Raw genomic sequence first — 13,711 nt, forward strand, 5'->3', positions numbered from 1 at the left:
TGTCCGCTCACACAAATGCACGTACACACACTCACTCACACATTTGACTGTGGTCGTGGTCGAATGTCCCACGAATTATTTTTTCCCTATACACACACGCACACACACACACATATATAGCTAAAGCGTTGACCATGCGTAAGGCGTTGGTTGTGTGCGTGAGGCATTAGATTCTCCTAAGCTTACGCCTACGCATATGCCATCGCCACCCCCAAAAAGCACTGTCAGTGGTCGCACTACTCTTATGGAATACTTTAAATTTTATGCCATCATAAACTGCCTTAAAGTTTTCCACCGGTAAATTTTTGAAACTTATTGAAAATGCAATCAAACAGCTAGCTAAAGAGAGCCGTTTTTCTCTTTGGTCTGCACTGCTTAGCCGACAGCTGCGCGCTAGCGTCAGTGGTGCGACTGAGAGAGAGCCAACTGCCAATAGCGCTATCGCATTCGTCTATGTATGCGTGCATACATGTACAGTGTAAGAGTGTGCTTGTTTGTGTGTGTGTGTGTACTGACCCAACGACGACAATGTGACACAGCCTAAACAAGCAGCAAGAGTAGCAGCAGCAGCAGCAGCAGGCAGCAAAAGGCATCACAAAGACCGCACGGCAACATACACGAATACACCTACAATAACAACTACAAATGCAGGCCAATTCCAATAGCGTAAGCGACGTCGCTGCTCTCATACTCTTGCTCTCTTCGCCGCACAAATACACACAGGCATACACACACACACACAGAGACAGTGTTCACTCGCTCGTTGGCTAGCTGGGCCTGTGCTGCGTTTCAGGTAGACATTTGTGGGGCAGTTACGTTGAACTTGTCCGCTGCTGCGTGTCTGCTGCTGTTGTCGTCTCTGCTGTGCCGTGCTCTTTGCCGTCGCTCGTCGCTGCGAGAGCAAAGTGTCACCCACCCCGCTGTCGCTGCCGCTGCCGCTGCGTATGCGTGCGTTTGTCTCTCCGTGTTCGTGCATGTGTGTGTGTGCTTGTGTGTCTGTGCTGCCGCTGTCTCTGCTGTTGTCGCTGCGCTGTCGCATTTGTCGTCGTCGTCGTCGTCGTTACATTTTTTCTGCTCGCAGCGGCACGACAATCAGTGTCACCCACGACTTTCGAAGGAGTGGATCTCTTCTGCTGCCGCTGCTTCTGCTTCTGTCGCAGTCACAGTCACAGTCACCGTCACAGTCACAGTCACAGTCACAACAATAACTGTTTCGTTGCCTTCTTCTTCGTCTCTGTGTTTTGTTTGTGTGCCCCGTGAGACTTGCAACATTGTTGCCACCGCCGTCGCCGTCGCCGTCGCGTTCGGACAACACGCAAAAAATCATTTTAAAACAATTGAAATAAAAACAATATTTTTAAAAATTCAAAACAAACAAACAAAAACTAAATGAAATATGCAAAATATGTGAAATTTTTTTGGTGACAAAAACAAAAACAAATCAAATTGAACGAGCAAAAAACACAACGAAAAATTCTGTGCAAATTCTAACGGACAATCGAAATTGTAAGTACAAAAAAAATTCCTTTCTTTAGTTAGTTTGACTATTTTTTTAATGTGTTTTGCCGTCGGCCAAAAAAAAAAAAGAAAAACGAAAGAAAGAAAAAATTGTTGAACAAATTTCGGGCGAAAATATTTCGAAAAAAAAGAAAAGATACGAAATTTGTAATTAAGATTTTTGTCTTCTTAAATGTTGCTTGAGATACAAATTGAGATACAAATGCGCGCAGAGCCCAAAGCTGAGCACTAGACCAAAAGATCAAGCCACAGCCACAGCCTCCGTTTGAGCCTCAGCTTTGGCAGCATCATCATCATTATCATTGCCAACGTCTCACTCTCTCTCAATCTCTCTCTCTCTCTGTCTCTTGCCCGTTCATTGCTCCTCCAATTTGTTGTTGTTGTTATTATTATAATGTGTACTAACAGCAACAGCCAACAAGCAACAACAACGATAAACAGGAGTTTGTTGTCGTCTCTCGTCAGCTCTTGGAATTTGTGACTTTCAACATGCCGATAATAAAAAAATATACAACAACAACAACAACAAACAACAAACAACAAACACATTCGACGCTGGCCATCAAAACTTGTGATTGGTTTTTTGTTGTTGTTGCTGCTGCTGCTGCTGTTGCCGCTTTCGTCTCTTAAGACATTTAAAGCGTTTGACAAAAATAATTACCACATGAACACACACACACACACACACACACACACTCGCACACTCGCACACTCGCCACTGCCATTACACATTTCGTTTTGTTACCAACGTTTCTAACGACTCGACGCTATAAAATCGAGAAAAAAAATGAGAGAAGTCTTGAACCAATTTGAAGCACCCAACTGAAGTTTCGATAGATTATTGGAAAATTAGCCATAGAAATTGCTCGATTGCTTTGCCCCACTGTGCAGTCGTGTTCTAGCTGCAGCTGAAGCTTACGCGTCACTGAAATGTCAGCAACATGAAAAGTATCTTCAGGATATAATAATGTTTTAAACAAGGCAAAGATACTTTTGTATCTTAATGATATATTTCAATCCCAAAAGATTGTATCTAAATGTATATGTGTATGACTTGAAGATACTTTGGCATATTTCTAATTCGAAATTAGTAAGATATACTTACAGATACTTTTGTATCTCTCAGATACTTGTCTATCTAATCGAAAATATTGCATCTTTTGTTAAAAATGTTGAGTGGTAGTTACTTTGGTATCTCACAGATACTTTTGTATCTTTTACTATTAATATTGTTTTTTATAGCAGCAAAGTGTTCAATATATATTCTAGAGGCACATTTACTCATAGATACTTTTGTATCTTTTGCTAGTGATATTGCATTTAATTGCTGCACAATTGTAATTTCATAGATACTTTTGTATCTTCAATATGAATTCAGTTGCTGAAATCCCTATATTATACCACGCTCCAGCAGCAACTGCATACAGATTCGTGTCGAGGCCCGTTCACCTGTTAGGTTAGCCGGATTATAGTGTTGCCACATCAAGTACATCGCAGCTCAACTGGGCTGTTGACTATGCTGAGCTTACATACATACAAGCATAGGTATGTGTTCATTTATGTCTGTTTATATGGCTGACATTGGCGCATGTGTTTGTTGAACATTTGAGATTGATTCCAAGCGATAGCGCAAGAGCGAGCAAGTGGCGAGGGGGGGGGAGGGCACCCAAAGGCGGCTAACAGCAGCAGCGCTGATCGCTCGACATGCGGCTGCGATGTGGCCGCGATCCCCATCGTCGCTTTAACAATTGTCCCCATCGTTGTCCGCCGCGCCGAGCCGCCCCTCGCGCCCGGTCGCTACACTTTGGCCATCAATTCTGCGCCGCTCGTCAGTCACAATTACAGCGAAACACGGCAACAACAATAAAAAGAAGAGAGAAAAAAAGCCACTTGGACTAGCTGCCGATCGCCGCGTGTTGTCGTCGTCTTTGCGGTTTTAATGGGGGCCCCCGAACAGACGAGCAGCCGAAAAGGCCGTAAAAGATTTTGGCCAAGCAAATGAGCCAACGCTGACCAGCGGCTGCTGACGTTTACTGCCGATCTAGCGACTGGCCAGCACAGTGATTCGATTCATCCCAGCACAAGTAGCGCTCACTCTTCCCCTCACTAATCCCGCCTCACTTACAGTTATATTCAAAGGCCGTTTGCAACACTTGCAGATTTTCCATAGATTCCGTTTGTGACTTTTCCACATTTGTCTCAAGCGGCACCACTGTGCGTGTGTCGCAGTGTCGCCGCGATTTAATTGCGCAGCAAATTTCAAATCTGTAATTGGCATGGGTTGCTGCTGCTGCCAACTCGAAGGGGACGGGCAGTGGCAGTGGCAGGGGCAGGGGCAGGGTCAGGGGCTGGGGCAGTAAACGTGCAGCGATGATAACACAAAAAGTCGCAAAAAGTTGCGCAACTTTTGCAGCTGTAACAGCGGCACTGCCCAGTCAACCTACGCCCATTTCTGCCATCAGCTTGTGATTAGGATTCTGGCATTGCCTTGAGCTACCCCCCGCCTGGAGTCCACGTCCCTTCTGGCTGCCCCTGATTTGGTGACCGACTGACTTCCAGCCACATTTGATTGACATCCGCGACACTTTGGACTTTCCAGTTGCCAGTTGACAGCCGACTCAAGTCGACTCACTCGCGAGCCTCTGCCTAGCGATTGACGACAAATAGTTCAAGATCCGACGGCAAAAAGACGCCTAAGTCAACTGTAGGTGCAAGTAAAAGATACTTTTGTATCTTGAAATGATTTGTTAGAGTTTCCCAACTGAAAGATACTTTTGTATCTTAAAAATTAGCTCAGTTAAATTTGTATATAAAGTTAAGATACTTTTGTATCTTAAAGTGATTGGCTGTAGTTCCCTTAGTAAAAGATACTTTTGTATCTTAAAGTGATTTGATGGACTTTTCTCAATAAAAGATACTTTTGTATCTTGAATTTAATTTTAAATCATACCAAGTTATATTTCTATATAAAAGAAGAAGTGAAGTGATTTGCTTAAGTTTGCCTAGTATAAGATACTTTTGTATCTTAAAGTGTTTTGCTGGAGTTCCCTTAGTAAAAGATACTTTTGTATCTCAAATTGACATTTAAATCATACTCAGTTGCCTTTCAACATACAGAAAATATACTTTTGTATCTGAAAGTAATTTGCTGGAGTTAGCTTAGCAAAAGATACTTTTGTATCTTTTGAAAGTCAATTCAAATGAAACTCAGCTGCATTTCTATACAAAGGCATGATTGAAAGATACTTTTATATTTTATAGATACTTTTCCTTGTTAGCTAAAAGCAGCATTTGTATCTGTCAGATACTGGTTTTTACTTGTAGATACTTATATATATTTAACAGATACTTTTATAGTTTTGGCATCTTTAAGTCACTTTCAGCTGCATTGCAGATACTTTTCTCGTATCTTTAAGTCACTTTTAGCTACATTTGTATCTTTGGCACACACGCACACACGCACACACACACACGCAAACTTAATCTGAAATGTGAATCCAATCTAATCCGCGACTTTTCTCTTCAACTTCTTCTGCTTGCAGCGAAACGAACCCAAAAACAAAAACAAAAAAAACAATGGAGCACATTATAAATCCATTCATGTCGTCCGCTTATCTGCTGGGACACCCGCATGCCCATCCCCTTCCCCACTCGCACTCGCACATTGGTGCCAAGTCGCCAGCCAGCTCGCCGGGCACAGGGGGCGCCGCGAGCAGCAGCAGCAGCAGCAAGTCCAGCTCGCACGCCAACTCGAAGCCGAAGCGCTGGGGCTCGCCGCCAATCAACTTGGCCGGCCAGTTCATCAATCCGGCGACGGGCAAGAAGCGCGTCCAGTGCTCCATTTGCTACAAGACCTTCTGCGACAAGGGCGCCCTCAAGATACACTTCTCGGCCGTGCATCTGCGCGAGATGCACAAGTGCACGGTGGACGGCTGCAACATGGTGTTCAGCTCGAGGCGTTCGCGCAATCGGCACAGCGCCAATCCGAATCCGAAGCTGCATTCGCCGCACATTCGTCGCAAGATTTCACCGCATGACGGACGCACCGCTCAACAGTTTCCCGTGTTCCCGGCGGCTGCGGCTGCGGCAGCTGCATTTCCGGGCCTTCTGCCGCCGCCACCTCACCATCCGCATCATCCACACCATCCGCATCATCCGGCCGTCGGCTATGGCCCCGCGGCTGCGGCGGCTCACGTCATGTTCGGCGGACAGTCGGGTCTTCACAATCTCGGCCTGCTCACAGGACGCACGCAGCACGAACGGCTCTTTGCAGAGGCGAGCGCGGACATCGATGCGGACATCGATGCGGATGTGGACGGTGAGGGCGATGCGGATGCGGATGCCGATGCCGATGATGAGGGCGTCTATGTGTATGTGGACATGCATGCCAACAGCTCCAGTCCAGCTAGTCAGGACTGCCACAGCGATGCGGATGCGGATGCAGATGCCGATACCGAGGCGGAGGCTGAGGCGGAGCTGCACTGCAGCCTGAGCCTGGCCAGCAACACCAACAGTCACACCAGCTTCGATGAGGAGGACCGCACGGAGCAGCCGCTCGACTTCAGCTTGCACAAGCGACGCGAGCCAAAATCGGAGCGGGAACGGCAGCGTGAACGGGAGCCACAGCCACGCTCAGCGCCCGAGCCGGAGCAGGAGCTGTGCGAGCGACGCGTCAAGCGTTCGCCCAGCCCTTGCGGCGGCAGCGGCTTCTCCATGGAGCGCCTGCTGGGCAAGCGTCGCCGGCACGACAGCTGTGCCTCCAGCTCCCAGGAGTCGACGACGACGGCCATCAAGATGGAGCTCGAGCTGGACAGCGACAGTGCCGACGCGCATACACATGAGCGCGCCCAAAGCGCCCATAGCATTGACCATGCCCACGATTTGTCGGCGCCGCTGGCAGCACGCAAACACCTGCCGAGCAGCAGCAGCTGCTCGCCCGCCGCCGCCCACGCGCTCCCAGCCACAGCGAACAGCCCCCAGCCCATGCCTATTGCCAGCGTCAATTCGATTGCCGTCGCGGGCCATGCGCTGGCGCCCTCGCCGCCAGCCATGCTCTTCGGCATGGATCTGGAGGAGCAGCATCATTTGCGGCTGCTGCAGACGCAAATGTTTGCGGCCGCAGCGGCAGCCGCCGCCAGCAACAGCGCCGCTCAGTCGCCCAGCGCAGCCGCCGCGCCATGGAATCTGCTATCCGAGGTCTATCGCTCGATGCTGCTCAGCAGCAGCAGCAGCAGCAGCAGCAGCAGCATCGGCAGCAGCCTGAAGGCGCCCCAAGCGGCGCCAACGACGCCGCAGTCAGCGCAGTACAGCGACATGCCGCCCACCAATGCCGCCATCTCCGTCTAAGGGATCGGCGTGCGCCCCACCACGCGCAGATCAAGCAATTAGAAGCGAAACAATTGATAAGCAGCAATCCACGCCCCCATTTTTTTCTGTGTATTTAAGTTGAGCATGCAGCCATGAAATGGCTTTTAGTGTATCCAAAAATTGAAATTGAAGTTGAAGTTGAAATTGAAGTTGATTAACTGCATCTTGATCTTGATTAACTGATTATATTGGTGCCGCTGTCCAGGCCGTGCCGCACTTAGCTTTTCTACTCGTACTTGTGTTATATATGAAAACCAATTTATGTTTTTTTTTAAACAAATCTATTGCTATTTCTATATATATATAAATATACGTATTTTTTTTTTGATATTCTAAGTTAATGCGACATCTAAGTGTAAAGTATTCAATCCGTTCCTCAGTGCAAGTGCACCCAGTGTGGTCGAGGGAGTTAGCCAGTGTGTGAGTGTTTGAGTGTATCTGTGTGTGTGTGTGTGTGAGTGTGTGTGTGCGCAACTTCTTGGACCCACTGTACGGCGTACAACGAAGTATTGATATTTATATATATAAACCCACATATATATATATAAATTGACTAAAAAGCAAATAATATATTATGTAATTTTAAGTGCAACAATTTTTTTTCATAGCCAATAACTATTTGTATTTGTAACTAACTTTATATAGGCATATACCACTATATATAAATATATTAAAAAAAACAGAGAAAATTAAAAAAAAATACCAACATATCTCGTGTGTTTATGCTCCCCACTTCAGTTCGTAGATTACTAAACAAATGCTGCAAAGTCTCGCAACGAACATGGCTAAATCTGAGATGTTTGCTCTGAGTAGATCCATGACTGTTTAGTAGAAATGTTATTGCTCTATCGAAAATCGAAAATCGAAAATCGAAAAATTGAAAATTTTGCTCCTTAAGAGTTTTATTGTGTATTTAATAATGATATTTCATTTGAACAATAAAAACCAAACAAAATTATAACAAAACTTGATGTCTTTCGTCTTGGGCGGGCCGAGAGTGGACGCTACAAATTCATAGTACTTAGTTCGATTTATATACATATATATAGAAGCTATATAAATAGAAATTGCTAGTTGCTAAGAAGATTAAAAAAGCAATTTATGAACTGAAATTTTAGAATTGCTACTTGAGTACATAGGAACTATGGCTACTTATAGATGCTTATGGTAGATAGTGAAAGATTGTACCTAGGCCTTAACTAGACTAGCTTAACTGCTATGACAATGTTTTATGGTAGATAGAGAAAGATTGTACCTAGGCTTTAACTAGACTAGCTTAACTGCTATGACAATGTTTTGGATTTAAGAAATATTTGATTTGATTGTTTGCAATTTCAAAAGTGAGAATTATTCCATCTTCTCTCTGACTCTCTCTTTCTTTCTATCTCTTACTATATATCGCTCTCTCTCTTTTTGTCTGACTTTATCTCTCGCTACATTCTCTGTTTCTTTAGAGATGCAGGCTCTCTCTCCCTCTCTCTCTCGATCTCGCTCTGTCCCTCAGTCTGCACTCAATCAGTTCAGAGAGCCTCTCCCTCAATCTTTATCTGCTTCTTTCGCTGTATTTTTCTCCCTCTCAATGCCTTTCTCATTATCTATCTTTCTCTCTCTCTCTCTCTCAGATTCTTATTCCCTCGCGGTTTCTCGCTCAGTCTTTCTTCGTCTGTTGCTCTCTTTCAGACGAACTCTATCAGTTTTTCTCTCTCTCTCTTTCTTTCTCATTGTTCAGTTAACCCAAGTTGGCTTGTCTGTAGGCAAATATTGAATATATATTTTCATATAAAATCGGTAAAAATTGCTGCGAAAATTAAGTCTTGCTGAGAGAGAAGCATTTGCGAGCTCATTAAAGAGAAATTAGAAATCATTTGGCTAAAGGAAACTGAACTCCTAAGAGCACTGTTCCTCTTCCTCTCCCTCTTCCTCTCCCACTCTCGCTCTCTTTCTATACACAAAACACAGTTATGTATCCATCTCTCCATATGCTCACTCGTCTTCAGATTTGTGGCATTTGTTGAGGAGGCGTGACATTCATTTCCAGGCTACTATTGGGTCTGTCTGACTGGTCGGATGGCAACCGCATTATCAACCACGTCATCATCATCATCATCATCATCATTATTATTATCATTATCATTGTATATAGGCTGCGCAGGCCACTTATGAACAGATTACACACATAGAAGATGCTCATTAGATAGGCAGGCACTCGAATGCCACATGAATAGAACATTGCGTGGCTCCAAATGCTAAATTCGGCATATAAAAAATCCTATAGAGTTTCAGATTGAGTATCCGAGCTGTAGCTGGAGCTGGAGCTGGAGCTTAGTTGCGTGAAACCGAAACCGAAACCGCAAAATTGACATGAATGCGTGTAGACTGTGAAGAAAATGTCAAGTGCTGCCTCGAGAGGGGGAGCTGAGGTCGAGCAGGCAACAAGACAAAAAACAGACAAGCAGAAGGATATAAGAGTGAGAGAGAGAGAGAGAGAGAGAGAGGGAGAGCGAGCTAGGCACAGCGAGTCGAGCAATCCGTCAGTGTGTATGTGTGTGTGTGTGTGTGCGTCAGTCAGACAGCTAAATGCTTGCCACATTATGAGATGATCCTTGGCAGCATTGTCACTTGAGACACCAACACACACACACACACGCACACACACACATATGTGTGGCAACCACAATGACAACGTCAACGTTGCTCTGTGAAATGGCTGCTCTCATCTCTGGGGATCTATTTACTTTTAAGTTTTTCTGAATTGGATGATGTCACGAGGCGGCAGCCGTCAGCGGGGCGGTGGTGCGGCGCGCTCTGAGTGGGTGACTTTTGTATTCAAGTGGTTTGGCAATGCGACGGAAGCAAAGGAAAAGGTTTCGCTTCGTGCTGCGCATTTTTTCTTCTTTCTTTTTGGCCTTATGAAATATTAGAAAAATTTACAAAGCGTTAAAAATTAACATTTCAAATGGGATTGCGATTGGGATTGGGATGTGTGTGCGTGTGTGTTTGTGTGTGTGTGTGGCTGCCTCTCGTCGCTGGGGGGATGCAAATGCGTTTATTTTTGGAGACAATTGAAAACCACTCGAGGGTTATTGAGATGTGACAGTCAAGTAGTCGGAGACGCAGACACACAGACATAGACGAAGATGGAGCAGCAGAAGTGAGACAGAGTGAGAGGCAGAGAGAGAGATAGAGAGAGAGAGACAAAGCTGATTCGCAATGTTGCGGCGCGTCGAGTTAACTTGACGTTTGAAATAGGATCAACTGTTTACAATTTTGGCCACACGGCCAGCGCGAATTCATTTGGCAACAGCTACAAGCATAGATATAGGTACACGTATGTGTGTGTGTGTGTGAGTCAGTTAGCTGCAGATACATTTGCATGCTGCTTGCAGATACATCGCAACAATGTCCAATGCCACATCAAGTGTGGCACTTGACAGGCGAATGACACTGCCAAAAAAAAACTCGTTATTCATGCAATCCAATTCAAGTCAGCTGGAGCAGGAGTCAGAGAGAAGGGAAGAGGGAAAGGATCGAAGCTGCTGTTAATAATTTGAAAGCCATTGTCAAATGCCCTTTGCCTAAATCTATGAATACTTGAGCTAAGAGCAAGAGCTCTCGCTGAGAGAGTTCAGAGGCTTCAAAACAAATTTCCATGAAGATTTCATTTCTGTCAACTGGCAACAGACATTGATAGTTCGCCCTGATAAATCTAATTGCCCGAAGCAAAAGGTAGTTCTTGGTAGTCCGATATATATATATATATATATCGGCTGATATAGATATCGAGCATGTCATATGGCTGCGCTTGGGGTCACTCGATCAACCGGTTGGCAGTCGTAACTGATAAGCTTCTGTTTCGTGGAGATGCAATCATCGTAAAATGCATTCAAATTTGGGTAATTGTAGAGGCAGCCAAGAGGAGGAGCAGCAGCAGAAGAGACAACTTCGATTCCAAGTAAATAAATATACTTAATTTTAATGACATAGAAATTGCTGGTAAAGTGCTCGCTGATTGAATCTCGTTAGTTGCTCGTGTCGGAGGCTGGGAGAATACCAAGAAGCGGCCTCGGCTCGCTCTCAGTACTTGGGCAATTAATTCGACATTTTAATTTACATTTCATGGGAACATGAAGCAGACACAGGTGACTGTATCTAATACTCTGCACGAGTGTGTGTGCGTGTGTGTGCAGCCCGAAGTAAACGAACAACTTTTGGACAAGTGGCAGAAGCAAAAGACATCGACAGTTGCTCATTTACCAGCTGCCAGACACAATCTGCATGGGCAATAGCCAAACTCTCGATTCTGTTGAAGTTTACGAAAGTCGAATCAAAGATCTCTGCCCCTAGCTCGTACCCCCAGCTCTGCCTCTCCCTACCTCCCTCGCGCTCTCTCTCTCGCTGTCATTATCAAGGTTAAATATGACGCATAAAATATTATTCTGACGGCATTGAGTTCAGTTTTTATTATGTAGCTTAGTCTATATACACATATACATCTATATATATAACAGATTTGCCACTTGAATGGGCTACAAATGAGTTTTATACAGTCTCTGCAAGCGGCGCTGCTTTTTATAGAATTTTGAGTAGTTAATTTAAGGAGTCTGGCTGAGGTAGGCGTTTGGCATGGCGTGACCCAGCAAGCGTGATACTATTTCCGATAGCTATTTATCGGCAGGCGCTTATGTTATCGATAACTTGCAGCTGTTTAAATATTCAATTTGATTTGCCATTTAGAGTGTTGTAATGCTTCAAGCTGTTAAGTTGACATTAGCTCAAATACTTGACAGTTCTCTGCGTCAAAAGTTTAAAGCTTAACAAGCGAGAATCAGCTCAACCAAGGAGAGTCCTTTAGTGCATAATGGCATGAATACAGCTGGAAGGTATAGCCAAAAGTAAAAGCATTCCCTTCGACTTATTTGTCGCTCTCAATTCCCTATTTATATATTTTAAAATCTAGCAACTTCCAAGTCGAGGCTATCTGAACTTTAGACAGTTCCTAGCCTAGGTAAAGAAATGTGCAAAGTCTCAGCTTAGTATAATGTAATTTAAAGCCAAAACTCGACTAGAAGCCGGCTTGATTAATAACGCATTTAGTGGCGCGAGCTGCAGGTGGCGGGGCCACCTTTAACACCTGTTGGCGATGGCAGGTGAGGCTTAATCATTATGTGATTAAACAATTGATTAAGTTTTAATAAATTTGCAAAATCAATATTAAAAATTAAGTGCAGTAATTACTTAAATGGCTATTTGCTTGCCAGCCAAAATAAATATTTTGCGAACAACCATTTAAACAACGCCGTTGCCCCTTCCCACAGATCCTACTCCTGTTGCTGCGGCTGCTGCTGTTGTTGTTGCTGTTGCTGTTCTTCCATGTGGCAACACGGCGGCCTCTGTGGCTGCGAATGGCCGTGGGCGTGTGTGCATATGCATAAATGTGTATATGTAATCGCACACACACACGCACACACACACGCACACCTGCAAGCGGACAGCATAAATTTACCTGCTGCATTATATAAATATTTACGTAATATACGTAAAATGCGTAACGCCTGTTGTCAACAACATAATCAACAACAACTGTGCCACACACACACACACACACGCACACCCAGTCCGGCCAGCAGCCAATGGCACCCCGTCAGAATCCAATCGGACGGCAAGTCAAGCGCACGGCGACTGCAGTTGGGGCTGGGCAGCCTCAGCTATCATCCTGTTCGACACATAATACATACGATTTGCATACACACACACACACACACACACACACACACACACACACCCATGTTTTTTTCTTTGTCATTAATTAAATTACATTGCGCAAATTGCAGTGAGGTCGGCATACCGCAGGCCCCGCCACTGTCTCTGCTCATTCCATTGGCCACTTGGTAACAATAACGGTAGAATGCTACTGTCTGATTGCTTCGCAGCGATACGAAAAGCAAAACCCAATACCGAAGCCCACACTCGATGCCCCGATACTCCGATACTCCATATCCATTCGCCTGCACAGCAGCAGGCATCGCACGCATGGCTTACTTATTGTTGGATCTGTTACAGTAGCATCACTCAAAATGCCTTTTGATAGCGCCTCCTGCCTCCTGCCACCTGCCAGCTGCCACCTGCTACCCGTCGCCCGCTGCCAAGCCATATCAAAGGGGTAAAGGGTCTTCGGCATGTACTGGAGTGGGCTCGACTTGTGGGGGCGGCGTAATATAATAACTTTATCATACGTATTTTAAGCATAAATGTATTCCAATGAAAGCTGCTTCAAGGGCGAGAGCCGCCTCAAGCTATACCAAATATTAATTATTTCAAAGCGGTCTAGCCCGATGATGAAGCTCTCCATTAGTGTCCGTAAGCCTTCTACACTCCGGCTGAGCGAAGAGCTTCAGATGCATATTCGGAGAGTTCTTTAGATAAGGCCGATAACTGTGTTTTGGGCTTAGCAAATGTTTTCTTTATTTTTGTTGTAGGCCCATGATTATTCCTAGAAAGCTGTTCAAGGAACAGCGACCAGTTGCCCAATCTCAGTTCTCTCCTACGTAATTAGCAGTTCCATAAAAACACAATGCCCAAATATATATTGCGCTCTGATCTCGCCCGAACCGATCGTAGCTACCGGAGATAAGTGGCTAGAAAACAGAAAAAAACAGACACGGCTCAAAGCAAACAGTCAAATGCGAGGATCGAAGTGTGACAAAATGTAGTCAGGCCAGGGCCTGATGCTAGGTGCTACAAAAAGGTAGTACATGCCTCGATATGATATGCGGAGCCAGCCTGAAGATGCCATCGGATCTATTATTTCAAGTTAAACGACATCAAA

At 45.0% G+C, this 13,711-nt stretch overlaps 1 protein-coding gene across 1 annotated transcript; it reads left to right on the forward strand.

Moving 5' to 3' along the window:
• Positions 1–1,412: 1,412 nt before the first annotated feature.
• On the forward strand, positions 1,413–6,982 carry LOC111598842 (protein disconnected). Its single transcript, XM_023314278.2, has 2 exons — positions 1,413–1,506; positions 5,061–6,982. Exon 2 carries the CDS (start codon positions 5,095–5,097, stop codon positions 6,862–6,864), a length of 1,770 nt encoding a protein of 589 aa, XP_023170046.2. The 5' UTR covers positions 1,413–1,506; positions 5,061–5,094; the 3' UTR covers positions 6,865–6,982.
• Positions 6,983–13,711: the final 6,729 nt, after the last annotated feature.

The sequence above is a fragment of the Drosophila hydei genome, unplaced genomic scaffold (assembly GCF_003285905.1).
Source record: "Drosophila hydei strain 15085-1641.00,03,60 unplaced genomic scaffold, DhydRS2 tig00000215-arrow-arrow-pilon, whole genome shotgun sequence".
NCBI lineage: Eukaryota > Metazoa > Arthropoda > Insecta > Diptera > Drosophilidae > Drosophila > Drosophila hydei.

Bases quoted from the DNA above. Each gene is read 5' to 3' on its own strand.
- LOC111598842 (XM_023314278.2), top strand. From the start codon at position 5,095: ATGGAGCACATTATAAATCCATTCATGTCGTCCGCTTATCTGCTGGGA.